Below are 23,916 nucleotides of genomic sequence, written 5' to 3' on the forward strand. Positions count from 1 at the left end.
AAGATGAAAATGGTTAGATACTGATTGATGAGCTTTTGTTTACACTTCTCTTTTTCGTATAAAAAAATTAGGCGTGTCAATTTTATTGCTGTCCATTCAACAAATGTCCCCAAAATCATTCTGTACAAACTTTCTAGTATACTCAACAAAAATATAAACGCAACATGTAAAGTGTTGGTCTCATGTTTCATGAGCTGAAATAAAAAATCCCCAAAATGTTCCATACACACAAAAAGCTTACATCCCTGTTAGTGAGCATTTCTCCTTTGCCAAGATAATCCATCCACCTGACAGGTGTGGCATATCAAGAAGTTGATTAAACAGCTCATTACATATGTGCACCTTGTGCTGGGGACAATATAAGCACACTCTAAAAATGTGCAGTTTTATCAAACAACACAATGCCACAGATGTCTCAAGTTTTAAGGGAGCATGCAGTTGGCATGCTAACGGCAGGAATGTCCACCGGAGGTATTGCCAGAGAATGTTATGTTCATTTTGCTACCATAAGACGATTTTAGAGAATTTGGCAGTACGTCCAACCAGCCTCACAACCGCGACCAAGTGTAACCACGCTAGCCCGGGACCTCCACATCCGGCTTCTTCACCTGCGGTGTCGTCTGAGACCAGACACCCGGACAGCTGATGGAGGAGTATTTCTGAGGAGTATTTCTGTTTGTTATAAAGCCCTTTTGTGGGAAACAAAACCCTCATTCTGATTGGCTGGGCCTGGCTCCCAGTGGGTGGGCCTATGCTCTCCCAGGCCCACCCATGGCTGAGCCCCTGCCCAGTCATGTGAAATCCATAGAATAGGGCCTAATGGATTTATTTCAGTTGACTGATTCCCTTATATGAACTGTAACTCAGTAAAATCATTGAAATTGTTGCGTGTTGCGTGTCTATTTTTGTTCAGTATAATTTTCCATTTCCCTTAATTCATATGAGATGCCATAATAACACCCCTAGACTCTAGTTTAATACAAAAAAAAGTATGCTACAGGCAAAAAGATCCGTTTTGGTATTCTTTTCAGAATGCATCCTCTTCAGAAGCTATTATACTTTCTAGCGGGAATTCTGTTTGACCAATGGGTCAGAGTGAATTAAGATCTGCGGTTAGTTATGTGCTTAGCTTCAAGTCTTCATTATAAAACATCTCCCGGTTTATCCTTTTAATACCTTTCCAGCGGCTTTCCTTCCGGTAATTTCCTTGGAAGGACAGGGTGGGTGCAAGAGAGAACAGATGAGATTATCATACAAGTGATGATGAGGCATACAAGGAACAGGTATTATAGGAATGGTGTGCTGAACTATACTCACTGATAATACACTAACAAATTGAGGTACCATGGTTACGGTTAAATAAAGGCGTTTTTTCCGAAAAGCCCCCTGGAATAACATTGTCAATTTTAGGCCAATAAATGTGTTCCAAAACGATTTACTTGTTTACACTACCTCATTAAAGACGCAACATAATACAGTAATTCCCATAACTGCAATACGCATATTCATAAAATCTTGAAAGGCATAAAAAAGATTTTTCTCATCGATTCCAAAATGTGTCCAAGAGCAGCCTCTCATCACTATAGGAGAATAGTAGGAGAATATAGGAGAATAGTCCAATAAAATATGGTGAAATAGAATACAATAGCCTTTTATTGATCTCCCAGCAGGTAATCTATCTTTCCCCAGGCGTCAGACACGTAGACAACACCTGAGGGTTGATAGCAGAAGTACAGGCTGGAATTGTCCTGTCAACGCCCACTCCTAGAGGAGTCCCCCCCACCCCCCTCTTTATCCCCCCAGACGAGACCAGGTTTCTATAGAGAATGCCAGCCGTGTGAAACCTAAGAATCTCATTGGCTGAGCCACCACAGGAGTGGATGAAAGAGGGAGTGCAGAGAGAAAGAGAGAGATAGAGGAGGGGGGAGGGGGGGGGGGGCAGAATGAGAAGGCTTACGAAGATGTAACTGCTCTGCCTGCCACAGCAACTCAGCAGAACAGAGAGAGAGGGGGGGAACAAGGGAGGGACACATAAAGAAAGAGAGAGGTAGAAAGACGCCTTGCCGTTTTGTGGATTCTCTCTCCAGTGGTAAACAGCCCCATTGGACTGAAGAGGAAGACTTAGGCTACAACTTCTGGACTGGTGCTTGGGAGAGGGCGAGCAGCAGCACCTGAAGAGAGGCACCGGAGCAAGTACAGCAGGTATCTTTTGGATCTCGACAACACCTGAACATCCAACTTGATCCCTTTTCTGATCTATCGTTCGACATACCTTCGCCGCTCACCAAAAGCGCCAGGACCCGACTGAACTTCTACACTGATTCTAATCACTGACTCCACCCTAAGATCAGAGTGGAGGGACCCAACTGGGACTCTGCGTGGATGGACTCCGCCACGGTGGCCTCTTTTAGATGTGCTTCTCTCCCCTCGCTACACTGCCGGACTGGCCCCGCACCCACCTGTAATCCCTGAGAGGCCTCAGCGGACCCACCACCCCGGTGCCTCTGGGATGGTGTGATCATTGCAGGAACCATCGCTGACCTTAGATCAGGGCCAACATGCCGGTGATGAAGGGCCTCCTGGCCCCCCAGAACACCTTTTTGGACACCATCGCCACCCGCTTCGATGGCACCCGTGAGTACACCCTAATATACCGTAGTATGTCCTAATATACCCTAGTATACCATAGTACTGTAGTTGTACTGTAATGAAACATGCCTGTCCACGCCACGTTTTGATCGGAATATACTGTAGTGTACTGTAGTACTCTACCGCTACTCAAAACATGCCTGTCCACTTTTGGAAGACATTCATAAGTGACAATAATAATAATCGATTTTTTGGCATAGTGCTTTTAATTACATGGCGACTTTCAAAGTGCTTTACAGTGGCTCTGCAAACATGTTAAAACACAAGCAAGTTGCTGCAACAATCAATGCAAAAATCATAGATTCACAAGTAAATATTTATTCAGTCCAAAACAAAAATTATGCAAACACACCACGTTTTGGTCTTGGAGGGCCGAAACAATGTGTATGAAGAGTTTCTCTCTGTCTTATAAAATACGTTTTGGGATCTTCCATGTATAACATTTAGAATTTGTTTTTTGCAATGCACAGTGTATAAACGTGAATGGATGATCTATTTTGCTGTGCTTCCACTGTCACCCATATAACCTGTCACACTGTCTGTGTTTAGACCTCTGCGCCTAGATGAAGCTTTAAACACCATGTTGCATGGAAGAAAAATATTGTAGGTGTAGTATTGTCACACTTTATTTAAAGTCATCATATGCTTTATTTACTTGGTATAAGGATGTATGAGCTTTTATAATGTCTCATTATTGTGTATTTCTGTGTGGCAATTTGTCGACAAACTGAAAGTTATACACCTTGGCTTTAAGCTACAGTGTCTTCGGAGAGTATTCACACCCCTTGATTTTTTCCACATTTTGTTGTGTTACAGCTTAAATTTTAAATTGATTAAATATACGCCATAAAGTTAAAGTGGAATTATGTTTTTTGCTATTTTTACAAATTAATTAAAAATGAAAAGCTGAAATGTCTTAAGTCAATAAGTATTCAACCCCTTTGTCATGGCAAACCTAAATACGTTCAGCAGTAAAAATGTGCTTACAAGTCACATAATAAGTTGCATGGACTTACTCTGTGTGCAATAATAGTGTTAAACATGATTTTTGAATGACTACCTCATCTCTGTACCACACACATTATCTGTAAGGTCCCTCAGCCGAGCAGTGAATTTCAAACACCGATTCAACCACAAAGACCAGGGAGGTTTTCCAATGCCTCGCAAAGAAGGGCCCCTATTGGTAGATGGGTAAAAAAAAGCAGACATTGAATATCCCTTCGAGCATGGTGAAAGTATTAATTACACTTTGGATGGTGTAGCAATCCAGTCACTACAAATATGCAGGCATCTTTCCTAACTCAGTTGCTGGAGAGGCTGTGATAGGAGAAAACTGAGGATGGATCAACAACATTGTAGTTACTCCACAATACTAACCTAAATGACAGACTGAAAAGAAGGAAGTCTGTACATAATAAAATATTCCTAAACATGCATTCTGTTTGCAACAAGGCACTAAAGTAATACTGCAAAAAATGTGGTAAAGCAATTAACTTTTTGTCCTGAATACAAAGTCTTTTGTTTGGGGAAAATCCAATACATCACATTACTGTGTACTACTCTCCATATTTTCAAGCATAGTGGTGGCTGCATCATGTTGTGTTTATGCTTGTAATTGTTAAGGACCGGGGAGTTCTTCATGATAACAAAATAAATGGAATGGAGTGAAGCACAGCTTCCAGAAAATAGTATCTTTCAAACTGGAGATTTCATGACTAATTGAGGTAAGACAGTAATTCTGCTCATAGATTATGCATGTATGAACTTCACATTGACACATCCAGCCCAAAAAAGGAGGTTTAAAAAATACAGTCGTGGCCAAAAGTTTTGAGAATGACACAAATATAAATTTTCACAAAGTCTGCTACCTCAGTTTGTATGATGACAATTTGTATATACTCCAGAATGTTATGAAGAATGATCAGATGAATTGCAATTAATTGCAAAGTCCCTCTTTGCCATGCAAATGAACTGAATCCCCCAAAAACATTTCCACTGCATTTCAGCCCTGCCACAAAAGGAACAGCTGACATCATGTCAGTGATTCTCTTGTTAACACAGGTGTGAGTGTTGACGAGGACAAGGCTGGAAATCACTCTGTCATGCTGATTGAGTTCGAATAACAGACTGGAAGCTTCAAAAGGAGGGTGGTGCTTGGAATCATTGTTCTTCCTCTTCCTCTGTAAGGAAACACGTGCCGTCATCATTGCTTTGCACAAAAAGGGCTTCACAGGCAAGGATATTGCTGCCAGTAAGATTGCACCTAAATCAACCATTTATCGGATCATCAAGAACTTCAAGGAGAGCGGTTCAATTGTTGTGAAGAAGGCTTCAGGGCGCCCAAGAAAGTCCAGCAACCTCCAGGACCGTCTCCTAAAGTTGATTCAGCTGCGGGATCGGGGAACAACCAGTACAGAGCTTGTTCAGGAATGGCAGCAGGCAGGTGTGAGTGCATCTGCACGCACAGTGAGGCGAAGACCTTTGGAGGATGGCCTGGTGTCAAGAAGGGCAGCAAAGAAGCCACTTCTCTCCAGGAAAAACATCAGGAACAGACTGATATTCTGCAAAAGGTACAGGGATTGGACTGCTGAGGACTGGGGTAAAGTCATTTTCTCTGATGAATTCCCTTTCCGATTGTTTGGGGCATCCGGAAAAAAGCTTGTCCAGAGAAGACAAGGTGAGCGCTACCATCAGTCCTGTGTCATGCCAACAGTAAAGCATCCTGAGACCATTCATGTGTGGGGTTGCTTCTCAGCCATGGGAGTGGGCTCACTCACAGTTTTGCCTAAGAACACAGCCATGAATAAAGAATGGTACCAACACATCCTCCGAGAGCAACTTCTCCCAACCATCCAGGAACAGTTTGGTGACGAACAATGCCTTTTCCACCATGATAGAGCACCTTGCCATTCGGCAAAAGTGATAACTAAGTGGCTCAGGGAACAAAACATCGATATTTTGGGTCCATGGCCAGGAAACTCCCCAGACCTTAATCCCATTGAGAACTTGTCGTCAATCCTCAAGAGGCGGGTGGACAAACAAATACCCACAAATTCTGACAAACTCCAAGCATTGATTATGCAAGAATGGGCTGCCATCAGTCAGGATGTGGCCCAGAAGTTAATTGACAGCATGCCAGGGTGAATTGCAGAGGTCTTGAAAAAAAGGGTCAACACTGCAAATATTGACTCTTTGCATCAACTTCATGTAATTGTCAATAAAAGCCTATGAAGTTATGAAATGCTTGTAATTATACTTTAGTATTCCATAGTAACATCTGACAAAAATATCCAAAGACACTGAGGCAGCAGACTTTGTGAAAATTAATATTTGTGTCATTCTCAAAACTTTTGGCCACGACTGTACTTAGTAGTCTCCAAAGTTCCAGAGCATGTCTTTAAATATCTGCTCCGAAATAAGATGAAAAGATGTCTGCAGAAAGAATGGGGTATCAGCTATGACTTTACACCTTGACCTTGAAAAAAATCTATTTTGGTTATTGAACTACATTAAGTGAAGTGGATTTACACCCGGTAACGGAATTACATCATAGGTCCCTGATCTGTACTATACAGAAATGCATAATTATGGATATGAATATCACTTTCTTCATGGTGATATAGCCTGAATAGGTACACAAAGGTTGAAATATGCAATATCCTCCTTTGCATATTTGGGTATTATTCTAATCTACACACTCGTTATTATTTTAATGAGCTCCACCCCCAAACAAGACCAAATTTGGTTGGACCGGACCAAATCTGAACCAATCACGTCTGTTTCACAAGTGTGTACAGTTCAGTAGAGTACAGTACAGCACAAAACAGTACAGTAGTGTTCAGTACACTAGAGTACAGTAAAGTATAGTTCAGTACAGTACATTATACTGTCCTCAACTCTAGTATGCTCTACTGTATTAAACTATATTATACTGTACAGTACAGCACAGGACTGGAGTGAACAATACTCTACTCAATTTTATTTAACTTTAATTTACTTTACTGTACTCTATTGTACTCTACTGTGCTCTAATGTACTGCACTGTGCTCTCCAAACTTGTGAAACATAGATGTCTATGATTGGTTCAGATTTGGTCTGGACTGGACCAAATCTGAACCAATCATCCATGTCTATGTTTGTGAACTTTGAAATTAAAACCAGTCCGGACCATATCAAAAAACGATGTCTGTGGATGTTGAAATCAAGGCCGGGGGGATCTGACCAAATTTAAACTACTTTTCAATTTCCATGGACATCCAGTGTCGGTCGGTGCTCAGTGGGTAAGGATGCAGGTTACAGTAAATGGAAAGAGAGGGGGCTTATGGGTAGGTGTCAGTAAGAGCTGGGAAAGGTGACATTAAATAGAGAGAGAGAGAGAGAGAGGCAGAGGGAGAGGGAGAGGGAGAGGGAGAGAGGGAGGGAGGGGTTGTTTTCACACTTGCTTTGACCACCAGATGACAGAATAAGAAAGGAAACAGTTATGAGTTGAACATAGTAGTATGCAAGTGGAAGGGGGGTCTGTAGCAGGTGACACAACTGTGGTTTTTGACTACTATACATTCCCATTGTAGCCAATTCAATTGCAGTAATTCTGTTACTGATTTTTGGGAAATATCGGGAAATGTTTCTTGAACTTACAGTGCATTTGGAAAGTATTCAGACCTTTTTCCACATTTTGTTGCGTTACAGCCTTATTCTAAAATGTATTAAATAATTTTTTCCCTCATCAATCTACACACAATACCCCATAATGACAAAGCGAAAATAGGTTTTTAGACATTTTTGCAAAAAAATATACACAAAAAACAGAAATACCTTATTTACATAAGCATTCAAACCCATCCAAGAACACAGTGGCCTCTATCACTCTTAGATGGAAGAAGTTTGGAACCCCCAAGACTCTTCCTAGAGCTGGCCGAAGGGCCAAACTGAGCAATCGGGGGAGAAGGGCCTTGGTCAGGGAGGTGACCAAGAACCCGATGGTGACTGTGACTGAGCTCAAGACGGAAGCCACTCCTCAGTAAAAGGCACATGACAGCCCGCTTGGAGTTTGCCAAAAGGCAGCTAAAGGACTCTCAGACCTTGAGAAACAAGATTCTCTGTTCTGATAAAACCAAGATTGAACTCTTTGGCCTGAATGCCAAGCGTCACAACTGGAGGAAACCTGGCACCATCCCTACTGTGAAGCATGGTGGTGGCAGCATCATGCTGTGGAGAGGTCTTTCAGTGGCAGGGACTGGCAGACTTGTTAGGATCGAGGAAAAGATGAACGGAGCAAAGTACAGAGCGATCCTTGATGAAAACCTGCTCCAGAGAGCTCAGGATCTCAGACTGGGGCAAAGGTTCACCTTCCATCAGGACAACAACTCTAACCACACAGCCCAGAGCTTGAGAGGATCTGCAGAGAAGAATGAGAGAAAGTCCCCAAATACAGGTGTGCCAAGCTTGTAGCGTCATACTCAAGGCTGTAATCGCTGCCAAAGGTGCTTCAACAAAGCACTGAGTAAATGGTCTGAATACTTATATAAATGTGATATTTAAGTTTCTTCTTTTTATAAATGTGCTAAAATAAAAATAAAAACTGTTTTTGCTTTGTCATTGTGGGGTATTGTGTGTAGTAGAATAAGGTCGTAACGTAACAAAATGTGGAAAAAGTCAAGTGGTCTGAATACTTTCTAAATGCACTGTACACAAGGCAAATAATTTCTCCAAAACACAATATGTGTTGATATTGGGTCGCAGGGGTCTTTACTCCAATATTATTGTGTTTTGATGTATTTCTAATACCCTTTAAGATTTTTTCTGGTAGATGTTTTCTAAGACCCCCTTTCCATATTTTTGCCTTAAATATGCCAAAAAAATCTATTAAAATGGACTCTTAGCTTTCATTTGACACCCAATTTGACATGCTCTTATGAACTCCACATGTTGGTGCTCACATGAGTTTTATACTGAACAAAAATATAAACAGAACATGTAAAGTGTTGGTCTTATGTTTCATGAGCTGAAATTATAGATCCCAGCTTTTCTCTCAAATTTTGTGCACAAATTTGTTAACGTCTCTGTAAGTGAATATTTCACCTTTGCGAAGATAATCCATCCACCTGACAGGTGTGGCATATCGAGATGCTGATTAAACAGCATGATCATTACACAGTGCACCAATAAAATGCCACTCTAAAATGTGCAGTTTTGTCACACTACACAATGCCACAGATGTCTCACGTTTTGAGGAAGCGTGCAATTGGCACGCTGACTGCAGGAATGTCCACCAGAGCTGTTGCCAGAGAATTTAATGTTAATTTCTCTACCATAAGACGCCTCCAACTTTGTTTTAGAGAATTTGGCAGTATGTCCATGTGTAACCACACCAGCCCAGGACCTCCACATCCAGCTTCTTCGCCTGTGAGATCGTCTGAGACCAGCCACCCGGACAGCTGATGAAACTGAGTATTTCTGTCTGTAATAAAGCCCTTTTGTGGAGAAAAACTGATTCTGATTTGCTGGGCCTGGTGGGTGGGCTTGGCTTCCAAGTAGGTGTGCCCCTGCCCAGTCATGTGAAATCCATGGATTAGGGCCTGATTTGAAAAGGGCCTGATTTGAAAAGGGCCTGATTTGACTGATTTCCTTATATGAACTGTAACTCAGTAAAATCGTTGAAATTGTTGCATGTTGCATTTAGAATTGTGTTCTTAATATTCTATTTGGGTTAAGAGAGCTTTCTGTTTGTCTTAAGAGGCTTAGACATATATTTTCCTTTTACTACTTTGTGCTTGCCTTGATGATAGATGCAATAAGCCAGTAAATATTAAATGAATTATTATGTTACCATAAATAAGCTTGATCGTTGGACTTGACAACACTGTTCCCAGGCAGTTGCAACATCTCAATGGAGCTGTATACTGTAACAGTTCTTGTGCTCTGAGCTGCCATGCCAGACAGTGTCATTTCTGCATGGGCTGTCTTCCTTGTTTTGTACCTAGTGGAGAGACTCCAGGGACAGGGAGGCTGTGTCTCATTGTAAACTAATACCAGGGGGACAGGAGTGTTGCTGCTTGTTGTCGATTCACTCCATCTTCCCCCAGTCACCCTTTGTAACACTGAACTGTTGTGTTGCCTGACAACGCCTCTGTTCTACATGCTGTATCAGACCAAGGGTAGCAAAGGGAGGGTATATTACTGGAAACTTTCTGTTTACCAGTAAACTACCCGAATTTTGGTAACTTTAAAGGATTTTATGATTTTATCATGAGACATCTAGTGGCCATTTTGGGTACTTCAGATTATCACAGGTGTCTGTAATTATCTCTGACTTTCTGATCTAAATATATATAAAATATTCAAATATGATTCTTTTTAAATAATAAATGTAACGAAAACGCTGAAAAACAATATCCTATATATAAACCATCAACTTAGTGAATACCATTGGTATTAAATATGAGGATTTCAGCATGAAATACTGTATTCTTTATATTCATTTTTTTTTACAGACTTTTCTTTTTACGATGTCATTATGTCTTTGTTGTAAATGTTTTGGTGCCAAATTAGTGGCAGTTATGAAAAAACACAATAGTTGGAAGAGTTGCAGAGTTAATTGAAAATAATGCCATTGTTGATTAGATGCTTTTTTCATTAATTAGGCTATTTTCTCTCGAACCATATGGTCTAGCAACTAGAAACTAATGAACAATATGGACACAGATATATTTAAAAAAAATCATACTATATATGAATACATGTTTTAAAAGTTATTCAAGTATTCAAGTGAGGCGGCAGGTAGCCTAGTGGTTAGAGCGTTGGACTTTTAACCGGAAGGTTGCAAGATTGAATCCCCGAGCTGACAAGGTAAAAATCTGTCGTTCTGCCCCTGAGCAAGGCACTGTTCCTAGGCTGTCATTGAAAATAAGAATTTGTTCTTAACTGACTAAAATAAATTGCCGGAGTTACCACAGATGACCTGTTAAATACAAAAATTACCCAAGATTCTGGTACCATTGGAAAATGATTGATAACCCTAATCAGACCATCAACTACAAATAAGTTGGAGCTTTAATGTTTCTAAAAGGACTAAGTATGTAATTGTAGTACAAGAGAGTTGATGTTAGCGTGTGTAATTGGCCTAGTTGTTAATAGAAGGGCGTAATTGTATTTCTCTCAGCAGTGAGTCAACCACGATAACGAAGGCTCAGAAGCTGTCTTCTGAGCATGTAGCGCAAATCCAATAACGTTGATCAGGGATTGTGATTGTGAGCCTTGGGTAATGAAACAGTATATTGTAAATACTTAATTGATAGGAAGAAGAAAAAATCGAAATGAAAACAATGTCTTAACCCATTAATATTATCATTACGTGATGATTTACATATTTTTTTGTTATTTTCATTACAATCTGGGACGAGCCCCCAAGTGCCCCCCAAAAAACGTTGACCGAGCACATAAACAATTGATGTAAAAGCAGCCTTGCATTGGAGAGGTTATAAAATCAATCCAAGGAAGAAGTTACCACAGGAAATAGATGTGTTCGTTATCTTATCAAATATTAGGTGTGTCCACATTACCAATTTTCAAGCTTCCTTCCCCCTTCAAATGAATGATATAAATCTATGATAGAGTTATCTTTATTCTTTGTAGGAAACAAGTCCCGTTACAGAGCACTATATTGCACAACCAATAGAGGTGGACGAGTAGCCTAAAGTAAGGAGGCTGATATCTCTTGAGACGCCCTAAGCTTTGATTGATGGTTCTATTGTCTGTCTGTTGCTGTGTTACTACTGTAAGTGACTGGGAGGAGATACCAGGTGCTCTATGTCATTTCTCAAGATCAGATGAAGCCGTAACACTAAAGGTTATCATAAAAGCACTGTACTCCTTTCCTTCGCTTTCATTTTCTTATCTTGTAGCTTTGATGTGCGATTCCTGTCCAGTCGTGAATACGCTTATGATGTCTATCTCCAAACGACAGTGTCAGTGTGTTAGGCTGCCTGGAGCAGGGGAGGCCCTCACTTCCTCTCTACGCTATAAAGGGTCAAAGCATGAACCTCAAAGCCATTTCCAGAGGGGCCTGTCACGCGCTGACCTTAGAGAGCCTTTTTATTTCTCTTTTTGGTTAGGTCGGGGTGTGATTTGGGTGGGCAATCTATGTGTTCTATTTCTTTGTTGGCCGGGTATGGTTCCCAGTCAGAGGCAGCTGTCTATCGTTGTCTCTGATTGGGGATCATACTTAGGCAGCCTGTTTTCCACCTTAGTTTGTGGGATCTTGATTTTGTATAGGTGCTGTGTAGCTTGCAGAACTTTACGTTCGTTTTGTATTTTGTTGTTTTTTGGTGGTCATCTAATAAAGTACGATGAACACTTTCCACGCTGCGCTTTGGTCTCATTCATTTGACGACGGCCGTAACAGAAGATCCCACCACCAAAGGACCAAGCAGCGTGGCCAGGAGGAGCAGGGATCCTGGGCCCGGGAGAAAAGGGAGTGGAGTACATCATGGACATGGGAGGAGATTATGGCAGGGGACAAGACCCTGCCATGGAAGCAGGCGGAGGCAGCAAAGGAGGATCAACGACGACTCTGGGATTCGCAACCATGACGGAGGCCCGAGAGGCAGTCCCAATTTTTTTTGGAGGGGGGCACACGGAGTGGTCGGCAGAGCCGAGGGGTGAACCAGAGCCAGTCAGGGAGTCGAGTGAGGAACTCAACGAAAGATTCCAGAGAGAGGTGTTGGCGTTGAGAGCGCTGCAGAGCGGGCGTGCTGAGGAGCGTGACACTAGTCCGGTGTCATATGTACCAGTTTCACGCATCTGGCCTCAAGTGCGCCACCCCAGTCCGGTAGGTCCTGTGTCTCCTTCACGCACTCGCTTTAAGGAGCGTGTGACCGTTCAGGCACCATGTTATGCGGTTCTACGCACCGCGTCTCCAGTGCGCCTTCACAGTGCGTCCTGTGCCAGCGCCCCGCACTTTCCGGGCTAAAGTGAGCATCCAGCCAGGACGGGTTGTGCCAGCTCTACGCTCCAGACCTCCAGTGCGCCTCCACAGTCCAGTACGTCCTATGCCTCCTCCTCGCACTCGCCCTGAGGTGCGTGTCATCAGCCCGGTGCCACCTGTACCGGTCCCACGCATCAGGCCTCCAGTGCGTCTCCACAGTCCAGAGCTTCTGGCGACAGTTCCCAGTCCAGAGCTTCCGGCGACAGGTCCCAGTCCAGAGCTTCCGGCGACAGGTCCCAGTCCAGAGCTTCCGGCGACAGGTCCCAGTCCAGAGCTTCCGGCGACAGGTCCCAGTCCAGAGCTTCCGGCGACAGGTCCCAGTCCAGAGTTTCCTGCGACAGTTCCCAGTCCAGAGCTTCCGGCTGACGGTCCACAGTCTGGAACCTCCTACGACGGTCCACAGTCCGGAACCTCCTGAGACGGTCCACAGTCCGGAACCTCCAGCGACTGTCCGCGGTCCGGAACCTCCAGCAACGGTCCACGGTCCGGAACCTCCAGTGACGGCCCGAGGTCCAGAGCCTCCAGCGACGGTCCGCGGTCCAGAGCCTCCAGCGACGGTCCGCGGTCCAGAGCCTCCAGCGACGGTCCGCGGTCCAGAGCCTCCAGCGACGGTCTGCGGTCCAGAGTCTACAGCGACGGTCTGAGGTCCAGAGCCTCCAGCGGGCGTTCCCAGTCCAGAGCCGCCTGCGAGGGTCCCCAGTCAGGAGCCTCCTGAGACGGTCTGTGGTCCAGAGCCTCCTGAGACGGTCTGTGGTCCAGAGCCTCCAGCGACGGTCTGCGGTCCAGAGCCTCCAGGGACGGTCTGCGGTCCAGAGCCTCCAGGGACGGTCTGCGGTCCAGAGCCTCCAGCGATGGTCTGCGGTCCAGAGCCTCCAGGGACGGTCTGCGGTCCAGAGCCTCCAGGGACGGTCTGCGGTCCAGAGCCTCCAGGGACGGTCTGCGGTCCAGAGCCTCCAGGGACGGTCTGCGGCACAGAGCCTCCAGGGGCGGTCTGCGGCACAGAGCCTCCAGGGGCGGTCTGCGGCACAGAGCCTCCAGGGGCGGTCTGCGGCATAGAGCCTCCAGCAGGCGTTCCCAGTCTGGAGCCGCCTGCGAGGGTTCCCAGTCTGGAGCCGCCTGCGAGGGTTCCCAGTCTGGAGCCGCCTGCGAGGGTTCCCAGTCCGGAGCCTCCGGCGACGGTCTCCAATCTATGGTCCGGTTCCTCCGGCGACGATCCACGGTCCGGAGCCTCCGGCGACGATCCACGGTCCGGTTCCACGGAAGCGGAGGGATCAGCGAGCGGAGCGGGGTCTACGTCCCGAACCGTAAAAGTACGATGAACACTTTCCACACTGCGATTTGGTCTCATTCAATTGACGACGGACGTAACAGGGCCAAACAAGCCAAACCTTCTTAATTAAAAACCACAACACAGAGGGCAACTGAGTTTAATTTCTCAATGCCTTTTCGGTATTTAGAATACATTTTTATGAGTGAGTCACTTGTTCACATGATCCAGATTGTCTGTATAGTTCAGAATTTGTGTAGGTCTGTTGCAATACCCTCACTGTAAGAGTTGATAATTTTTGTTGTCAAATTTCTTCATTTGAGTGGTCTTCCCTTAGAACTTTGTTTGCTTCATTATGTGCAGAAGCACAATAAAATAGATGAGTAGGCTACCGCAGGCAATCGATGTTGGAACCGCTTGCCACCGGACGCTAGAGCTTTCAAAGGCTCCACGAACTGCTACTTCGTAAGTGTGAAAGTGTGTGCGTATCTGCAGCTGTGAGTGTGTATTTCAATATGTGGGTGTGTGTATATGTTTGTGTGTGTTTATTTGTTCATGTGTGTATTTCCACAGTGTCAACTCTCCAGTCTGACCTCCCCAGTAGTGGTAGGCAGGGAGGCAGCAGTCACCCTGTGGGTAGCATGGTTATGGGGCAGCTGTGAGCCGAGATAAGACCTTAGTTCATTTCTCCCCGCACACTTTTTCTTGAAAGGCGGTAGGCAGATAAACCAAGAGGGGACAAAGCGAGCGGCGTCAGTAGATTGAACCAGGTGGCGTCATTGTTAACTGGGTGATGAATGAGGTCTGAGGGCCAGCACTAAGGGTTGAATAGAAGAGCTGCCTATGACAGCTAGTAGACAGTTGAAGTGATTGGGTTAGCTACTTCTGTTTCTTTCTCTGTGTGTGTGTGTGTGTGTGTGTGTGTGTGTGTGTGTGTGTGTGTGTGTGTGTGTGTGTGTGTGTGTGTGTGTGTGTGTGTGTGTGTGTGTGTGTGTGTGTGTGTGTGTGTGTGTGTGTGTGCGGGCGTGCGGGCGTGCGGGCGTGCGTGCGGGCCAAAATTCCTCCACAGTGATGTGAGAGACTGATCAACAACTACAGGAAGCACCTGGTTGCAGTCATTGCAGCTAAAGGTGGCACAACCAGTTACTGAGTGTAAGGGGGCAATTACTTTTTCACACAGTGGAATTGGGTGTTGCATAACTTTGTTAATTAAAGAAATGAAGTAAGTGTATATATTTTTGTGTTATTTGTAAACACAGGTTCCCTTTACTTAATATTAGGTTTTGGTTGAAGATCTGATTTAGTATAAAAAATATGCAAAAAATAGAGAAAACCAGAAAGGGGGCAAATACTTTTTCACAATACTGTATAAACACAAACACGCTCACCCTTACACACACACACATGTTTTTGTCAGTTGATGATGCACATTGTGCACTTACAGTTGAAGTCGGAAGTTTACATACACTTAGGTTGGAGTCATTAAAACTCGTTTTTCAACCACTCCACAAATTTCTTGTTAACAAACTATACTTTTGGCAAGTTGGTTAGGACATCTACTTTGTGCATGATACAAGTAATTTTTCTAACAATTGTTTACAGACAGATTATTTCACTTATAATTCACTGTATCACAATTCCAGTGGGTCAGAAGTTTACATATACTAAGTTGACTGTGCCTTTAAACAGCTTGGAAAATTCCAGAAAATGATGTCATGGCTTTAGAAGCTTCTGATAGGCTAATTGACATCATTTGAGTCAATTGGAGGTGTACCTGTGGATGTATTTCAAGGGCTACCTTAAAACTCTGTGCTTCTTTGCTTGACATCATGGGGAAATCAAAAGAAATCAGCCAAGACCTCAGAAAATAATTGTAGACCTCCATAAGTCTGGTTCATCCTTGGGAGCAATTTCCAAACACCTGAAGGTACCACATTCATCTGTACAAACAATAGTACGCAAGTATAAACACAATGGAACCACGCAGCCATCATATCGCTCAGGAAGGAGACTCGTTCTCCTAGAGATGAACGCACTTTGGTGCGAAAAGTGCAAATCAATCCCAGAACAACAGCAAAGGACCTTGTAAAGATGCTGGAGAAAACAGGTACAAAAGTATCTATATCCACAGTAAAACAAGTCCTATATCGACATAACCTGAAAGGCCGCTCAGCAAGGACTACGGTTTGCAACTGCACATGGGGACAAAGATTGTACTTTTTGGAGAAATGTCCTCTGGTCTGATGAAACAAAAATAGAACTGTTTGGCCATAATGACCATTGTTTGGAGGAAAAATGACCATATGACCATATATTTGGAGGAAAAAGGGGAGGCTTGCAAGCCGAAAAATACAATCCCAACCGTGAAGCACGGGGGTGGCAGCATCATGTTGTGTGGGTGCTTTGCTGCAGGAGGGACTAGTGCACTCCACAAAATAGATGGCATCATGAGGTAGGAAAATGATGTGGACATATTGAAGCAACATCTCAAGACATCAGACAGGAAGGTAAAGCTTGGTCGCAAATGGGTCTTCCGACTGGACAATGACCCCAAGCATACTTCCAAAGTTGTGGAAAATGGCTTAAGGACAACAAAGTCAAGGTATTGGAGTGACCATCACAAAGCCCTGACCTCAATCCCATAGAAAATTTGTGGACAGAACTGAAAAAGCGTGTGCGAGTAAGGAGGCCAACAAACCTGACTACGTTACATCAGCTCTGTCAGGAGGAATGGGCCAAAATTCATCCAACCTATTGTGGGAAGCTTGTGGAAGGCTAGCCGAAACATTTGACCCAAGTTAAACAATTTAAAGGCAATGCTACCAAATACTAATTGAGTGTATGTAAACTTCTGACCCACTGGGAATGTGATGAAAGAAATAAAAGCTGGAATAAATCACTCTCTCTACTATTATTCTGACATTTCACATTCTTATAATAAGGTGGTGATCCTAACTGACCTAAGACAGGGACTTTTTACTAGGATTAAATGTCAGGAATTGTGAAAAACTGAGTTTAAATGTATTCGGCTAAGGTGCATGTAAACTTCCGACTTCAACTGTATGCTGTACTCCACTATGTTTTGGGTGCTTTGTCAGTGTGCTTCTATCAGAATTCAAAATGTCCCCTCTCTTTTGTGAGGCAACTACTGCCTCTTTTCCTAGCGTTGGCAGTGATCTTAGAGATAACCACACTGTAGCCTACAGTATATTAGTTCTCAAGAAGCTTAGTAGTGAAGTAAATTTATATTTTCAGACATGAGATAGTGGCATACACTGTCAGGCTTAACACAGCTTGAGACACAAAGCCTTTATTGACAACAATTGCCTTACTGTTGCAAACTCTGACAATATTTTTCCGGGCATCCTAATTCCTCATTCAAACCACTGAAGAAAACCCCTCAAAATGATCTCAAACTTGTTTTTAATACACAATTAAATTAAACACATACTACACCTTGCTGATATTGAGACTCGGGTATGTTGTGATGGACTGTCAATAAAATTGCTTCACAGGAACCTGGTAAAATTATTTTTGTAGTGTGGCTAGCCACTGGATGGCTCTGCATGCACTGTCAGCATGCAGTCAAAGCTACACACTACTTTTGGAGCTAACAAGTGCTCTCAAATCTGATGTCGACAGCAGATTAGTTATATTCATAATATAACTTAACTAGCTAACATACATTTGGAGAAAACAAGTTATATTAACTAGCTAGCTAGCTTTAGCAACATTGGTAGTCAATGAGAGCTAGCTAGCCAGCTAGCAAACAATACAACAAAAATGATTCTGAAAATACTCCAACAGGCTCAATTCAATCTATCACAGCTAAAGGACAACCACAATGCAGGTTCACTCAATCTTTATTCTGTGCTGTGATTTTAAGGATAGGTGTGTTCAGGTCAATATCTGTGTCAATACCCAATGACAACATCCACAAGAGGAACTTGTGGTGTGTGTGGTTTTAATAGCATTAACATTCGGAGTGAAGCAGCGGTGTGGTTTTCTTGTATTTACAGTTGATTAAATTGGGGCAGTTGCATCAATGAAGAAAGTTGCAAATCCGACACTAAAGATGGCAGCGCAAGTGAGCATGGTTAGTCAGTATCAGAGAATGAAAAATGCATTACAGTACAGAATAGCTCAACATTTTGGTGCCAAGATATTCTTACACTGTGATTTATGGGGTACCCATGACCCACTTGGGAGACAATATAGAGATACTGCTGACTAGAGTTAGTGCATGTATTCTTAGACCATATTGCATAAGCTGAAGATGTAAAGGGTTGAGTTTAGCAAAAACAAACTAGCAAAACAAACTGTAGTCTATAGCCCTACTCTGCTACATGTATATAGTGTTTGACGGTTAGGACTACAAGGTAGCATGTAAAGAGTACATGGAGGCCTATAGTATTTGTTACGTTGTCAGTGTTTCTCTCTAGACCTCAGGAGTTATTGGCATTGCTTCAGTAGACGCTCATTGTTTGACACTCTTTGAACTTGTTTGGTGAGGTGCCGTTTTCTTACATTTTATAGCTACCAAACGATAAAACATTGACAGTCAGCGTGTCCTCATAACAAACCCCTTTAATCCACCAATTCAGACTCTTTCACAAAGGGCCATAAATAGCCAATCAAGTGTCAGGTTCTCAAGACTTGCCAGGAAACGTGCGCCACGAAACTTCCATTGACTGCCGGTGTCGAGGCGGTGGATCCGGTGGCTGCTGCTGTAACAGTATAACTTTAAACCGTCCCCTCGCCCCGACACGGGCGCGAACCAGGGAACCTCTGCACACATCAACAACTGACACCCACGAAGCGTCGTTACCCATCGCTCCACAAAGGCCACGGCCCTTGCAGAGCAAGGGGCAACACTACTAATAGGTTTCAGAGCAAGTGACGTAACTGATTGAAACGCTACTAGCGCGTACCCGCTAACTAGCTAGCCATTTCACATCCGTTACACTCACCCCCCTTTCAACCTCCTCCTTTTCCACAGCAACCAGTGATCCGGGTCACGGCACCAATGTAACAGTATAACTTTAAACCGTCCCCTCGCCCCGACACGGGCGCGAACCAGGGAACCTCTGCACACATCAACAACTGACACCCACGAAGCGTCGTTACCCATCGCTCCACAAAGGCCACGGCCCTTGCAGAGCAAGGGGCAACACTACTAATAGGTTTCAGAGCAAGTGACGTAACTGATTGAAACGCTACTAGCGCGTACCCGCTAACTAGCTAGCCATTTCACATCCGTTACACTGCCTGCTTCTCTTTATGTAATTCCTCTGTGGCGGGTTTGTTGCCGCTCGCTGCACGCCCGTGAAGGCTGTCACCACTTTGAAAAATCCCCAGTGGACGGCTTCCTGACTGTCGAGGACGGGCAATTAAAGCGCTAGTTTGTCTAAAGCGTGTCGTCAGCTGCTTAGCTCTCCTTCGTCGTGCTCTTGCACTCCTCCTCCGAGTGTAGCCTACTCCCTCTGGAATTTTGAATCGCTGGTGGTGTGTGTCAAGCTTGCCTTGATTCAGTCTTTTGACTTGAATGTTTTTACATTGGAAACATTGTAGCCTTCCTCCTCAAGGAACCTAGGTCACATGCCTAATGGACATGTAGACCTAAAGTGTACATCCAAATCCCTGCCCTTACTTCAACACCGAGATGTTTAAATGATGTAAATGCCAGTTATGCCAGACAAAGTCAGGTGTACTTGACTGATGCTTTTCGGCACCACAAACTGCTTACGGTGCACAGTTATTTTATTCTGTTGGAATACGGGGGGGGGGGGGGGGGGGGGGGGGGGAGCATGTCTGTTGCCATATTGTTATTTGATCCCTACATGTACAGGAATGGGTTGATCCCCCGGGCAGAGGTATTGGTGTTTGGTCATCTGTGGTGGTAGAGCCTGCAGACATAGCTAAATTAATAGAGGTTATGATCCCAATAAATCTCAACTTTCTCCCAAAATGTGCACTTGCTCACTTCCCTTAATGGATTTTAAGGTAAACGACTGGTCCCTCTTGCCCATGCATACAACAATCCAATGCTTTTGCAGTGAACACGTGCAGACTTGGAGTGAAAGGGGAGATTATTGGAATTTAGCCATACTGTTTGAATACAGCACCAATGCTCTGCGAGACTACTATTGTACTGTTTAGGCTGACACTGTCCATGGTGCTGATGAGATGGAGAGAAAAAAAGGGAAAAAGAAAGGGGGTAGATGGAGAGCGAGGTGTGGATAGAATGAAAGGGCAAGAAGAGCATTGTTTTATGTCAGACGGGCTGGTGCTTGGTAGTCTGCCAGGAATTGCTACCTATTAGCCAGGCATAGGTCTACCTATTACTGTAAGTCTATATAGCCCATGCAAGAACCAAACAGTTCTTTCCAAACACTCCTGATTTAACAAACATTCTCGTTCTCTTCCTCGACCCCACAGACAGCAACTTCCTGCTGGGCAACGCGCAGGGCCACCGCGGCTACCCAATCGTCTACTGCTCGGACGGCTTCTGCGAGCTGACGGGCTTCGCACGCACCGAGGTGATGCAGAAGAAGTGCAGCTGCCGCTTCCTGTACGGCAACGACACCAGCGAGCACGTGGCCCAGCAGATGGAGAAGGCCCTGGAGGGACGAGAGGAGTTCCAGACTGAGGTCCACTTCTATAAGAAGAACGGTGAGAGTGAGACCGTAGAAATAGAATTCTATTCTATTTAATGGGGATGTCTGTTCTAGAGATTCTATTGCGATGATTGAGTGTGCCCACGAGCATAGACGTAGACCTGGGTTCAGCTACTATTAGAAATCTTTCAAATACTTTGAGCGTTTGCTTGGAGTGTTTGCCTGGAGTGCCATATGGGTGAGGTTTGCAGTTTGGGACTACTCTATTAGTCCATTAAAACAGGCACACTCATTCAAGCATCGATAAAGTATTTGAAATCAGCACCATACTACATATTACAAAATGCACCATGCTATTGACAGAGTTCAATCTGAGCAGTTTGACCTGAGTGAAGAGTTTGGACAAGGTCAGGTCTGAATTTGGAGAGCTCAAGCTGTGACAGAGGTGAGGCTGTAACCCATGAGCGAAGGACGGAGCTAATAGCAAGCAGTGACGGAAATATGGATGAGAATCTATGCAGTCAGTTTAACAGGGTTGCAGTGTTTTCCTCAAGGAATTAGTGTGCGTGTGAGTGCGTGCGTGTGTGTGTGTGTGTGTGTGTGTGTGTGTGTGTGTGTGTGTGTGTGTGTGTGTGTGTGTGTGTGTGTGTGTGTGTGTGTGTGTGTGTGTGTGTGTGTGTGTGTGTGTGTGTGTGTGTGTCCATGTGTGAACATACACTAGCCTGTGAATGACTGAATTTTAAGTAGGATTCTAAACTAATTTCTTAGAAAATTGCCAGTGTTGTCCTGTGGCCCACAATAAGATGTAACGCGTGCACACAGAACACAGCACTAAGAGCTTCTCCCACCTCAGAAACAGGCTTACTATAAGCTATGTTCCTTCAACAGAGACCAAAACCGTACACAGGAAATGATGTGTGTGTTGCTAATTACTGAATGGAAAGTGTGTTGATAGTCTGGGTGTCTACAGATCTAAATAAAGCAAGAGACCCTGAATTGCTACTGAATTGCTACTTTGGCTAAACTCAGCCTTAACCTTTCTAGGACACACGTTCAGCTAGCGGAACCCCCCCACAACATTCCGCTGAAAAGGCAGTGCGGGAAATTCAAAAATATTTTAGAAATATGTAGCTTTCACACATTAACAAGTCCAATACAGCAAATGAAAGATAAACATCTTGTTAATCTACCCATCGTGTCCGATTTAAAAAATGCTTTACAGCGAAAACACAACATGTTAGATCACCACCAAGTTCAAAAAACACACAGCCATTTTCCCAGCCAAAGATAGGAGTCACAAAAACAGAAATAGAGATAAAATGAATCACTAACCTTTGATGATCTTCATCAGATGACACTCATAGGACATCATGTTACACAATACATGTATTTTTTGTTCGATAATGTGCATATTTATATCCAAAAATCTTAGTTTACATTGGCGTCATGTTCAGAAATGCCTCCAAAATATCCGGAGAAATTGCAGAGGGCCACGTCAAATAACAGAAATACTCATCATACACTTTGATGAAAGATACATGTTTTACATATAATTAAAGATACACTTGTTCTTAATGCAACCGCTGTGTCAGATTTCAAAAAAACTTTACGGAAAAAGCACAACATGCAATAATCTGAGACGGCGCTCAAATATAAATAACAATTCTCCGCCATGTTGGAGTCAACAGAAATACGAAATTACATCATAAATATTCCCTTACCTTTGATTATCTTCATCAGAATGCATTCCCAGGAATCCTACTTCGACAATAAATTGTTGTTCTGTTCGATAATGTCAATTATTTATGTCCAAATAGCTACTTTTGCTAGCGCGTTCAGTACACATATCCAAACGCTCGTGCAACTCACGCATAACGTCGGACGAAAACTTCAAAAAGTTATATCACAGGTCGGATAAACTTGTCAAACTAAGTAGATAATCATGTTGTTGTATCAACATGTTGTATCATGTTGTTGTATTTTCTGATGTATCAAATACTTATGTCATGCAATAAAATGCAAATGAATTACTTAAAAATCATACAATGTGATTTTCTGGATTTTTGTTTTAGATTCCGTCTCTCACAGTTGAAGTGTACCTATGATAAAAATTACAGACCTCTACATGCTTTGTAAGTAGGAAAACCTGCAAAATCGGCAGTGTATCAAATACTTGTTCTCCCCACTGTATATCCAATAACGTTCCAACCGGAGCATTCCTTCATGTCTGTACAAGTTATGGAACGCAAGGCGATATCATGAGGAATGCGCGTGACCAGGAACTGGCAATCTGCCAGACCTCTGACTGAAACACCTCCCATCCGGCCCCACATCACAGTATACACTTCATTCAACGTTCTACCGACTGTTGACATCTAGTGGAAGATCTAGGAAGTGCAAACAAATCCATATCTTCCTGGGATTTGAATAGGCGATGAGTAGAAAAAACACCAGCCTCAGAATTTCCACCTCCTGTTTTCAAAGTTTGCCTGCCATATGAGTTCTGTTATACTCACAGACATAATTCAAACAGTTTTAGAAACTTCAGAGTGTTTTCTATCCAATAGTAATAATAATATGCATATATTAGCATCTGAGACAGAGTAGGAGGCAGTTCACTATGGGCACGCAATTCATCCAAAGTGAAAATGCTGCCCCCTATCCTTAAAAAGTTAATCTTAGACATCTATTGCATGGTTTCAACTCTCCCTATCTAAGGAGACCAAGAGAGCTTAGCTAGCCAATGTGAGCAATCGGTTGCAAGAGTTGTTTTCTTAAGGGCAATGCTCTGAACGTTTATCTGCTTCATCACTGTTATTAATGAAATGCCAGCAGTACCCTTTTTAATCTTAGCAACGTCATTTTTTTGCGGTATCATTTTTCATTCATTTATTTATTCATTACATGTAATGATGCAAGGAACCTCATGGATCATGTCCTACATTTTTTTTCTCAATGAATCTTTGTTTGTTTTGCTTTGTTCAGGGACCTCTTTCTGGTGCCTGCTGGACGTTGTGCCCATAAAGAACGAGAAGGGGGAGATGGTCCTATTCCTCTTCTCATTCAAGGACATCACTGACATACACGGCAAAGTGCATCACAAGAAAGAAGGTAGGCCAAGCTTCAAAATTGCTCTCACCAAAAACTATTTTCCTTTTGGTTTGGATGTGATTTATGATTTACCATCTTTTTCCCCTCCGCTTTCATCTCCGCAATGTTCTCCTGTTTGTCATTATTATTTATTTATTATGCCGTTGGGCAGACATTTTGTTAAATTCAAAGATATTGTTTGAGTAGTTAAATCATATAGACACCAAGCTGTAGACTTATATTGTCTTGTGACATGACACAAGCATGTTAAAAAACAGATGGAAGTCGTAATGGAGATGACTGTGTGA

At 43.4% G+C, this 23,916-nt stretch overlaps 1 protein-coding gene across 1 annotated transcript in view; it reads left to right on the forward strand.

The window, feature by feature from the left end:
* Window positions 1-2,558: 2,558 nt before the first annotated feature.
* Window positions 2,559-23,916, forward strand: part of kcnh4b (potassium voltage-gated channel, subfamily H (eag-related), member 4b) — a 55,205-nt gene continuing 33,847 nt past the window's right edge. The window contains exons 1-3 of the mRNA XM_038990423.1: window positions 2,559-2,634; window positions 20,340-20,573; window positions 23,504-23,629. Of these exons, the coding sequence (XP_038846351.1) occupies window positions 2,559-2,634; window positions 20,340-20,573; window positions 23,504-23,629 (436 nt within the window). The remainder of the gene's footprint in view (window positions 2,635-20,339; window positions 20,574-23,503; window positions 23,630-23,916) is intronic.

Source organism: Salvelinus namaycush, chromosome 4, assembly GCF_016432855.1.
Source record: "Salvelinus namaycush isolate Seneca chromosome 4, SaNama_1.0, whole genome shotgun sequence".
Lineage (NCBI taxonomy): Eukaryota > Metazoa > Chordata > Actinopteri > Salmoniformes > Salmonidae > Salvelinus > Salvelinus namaycush.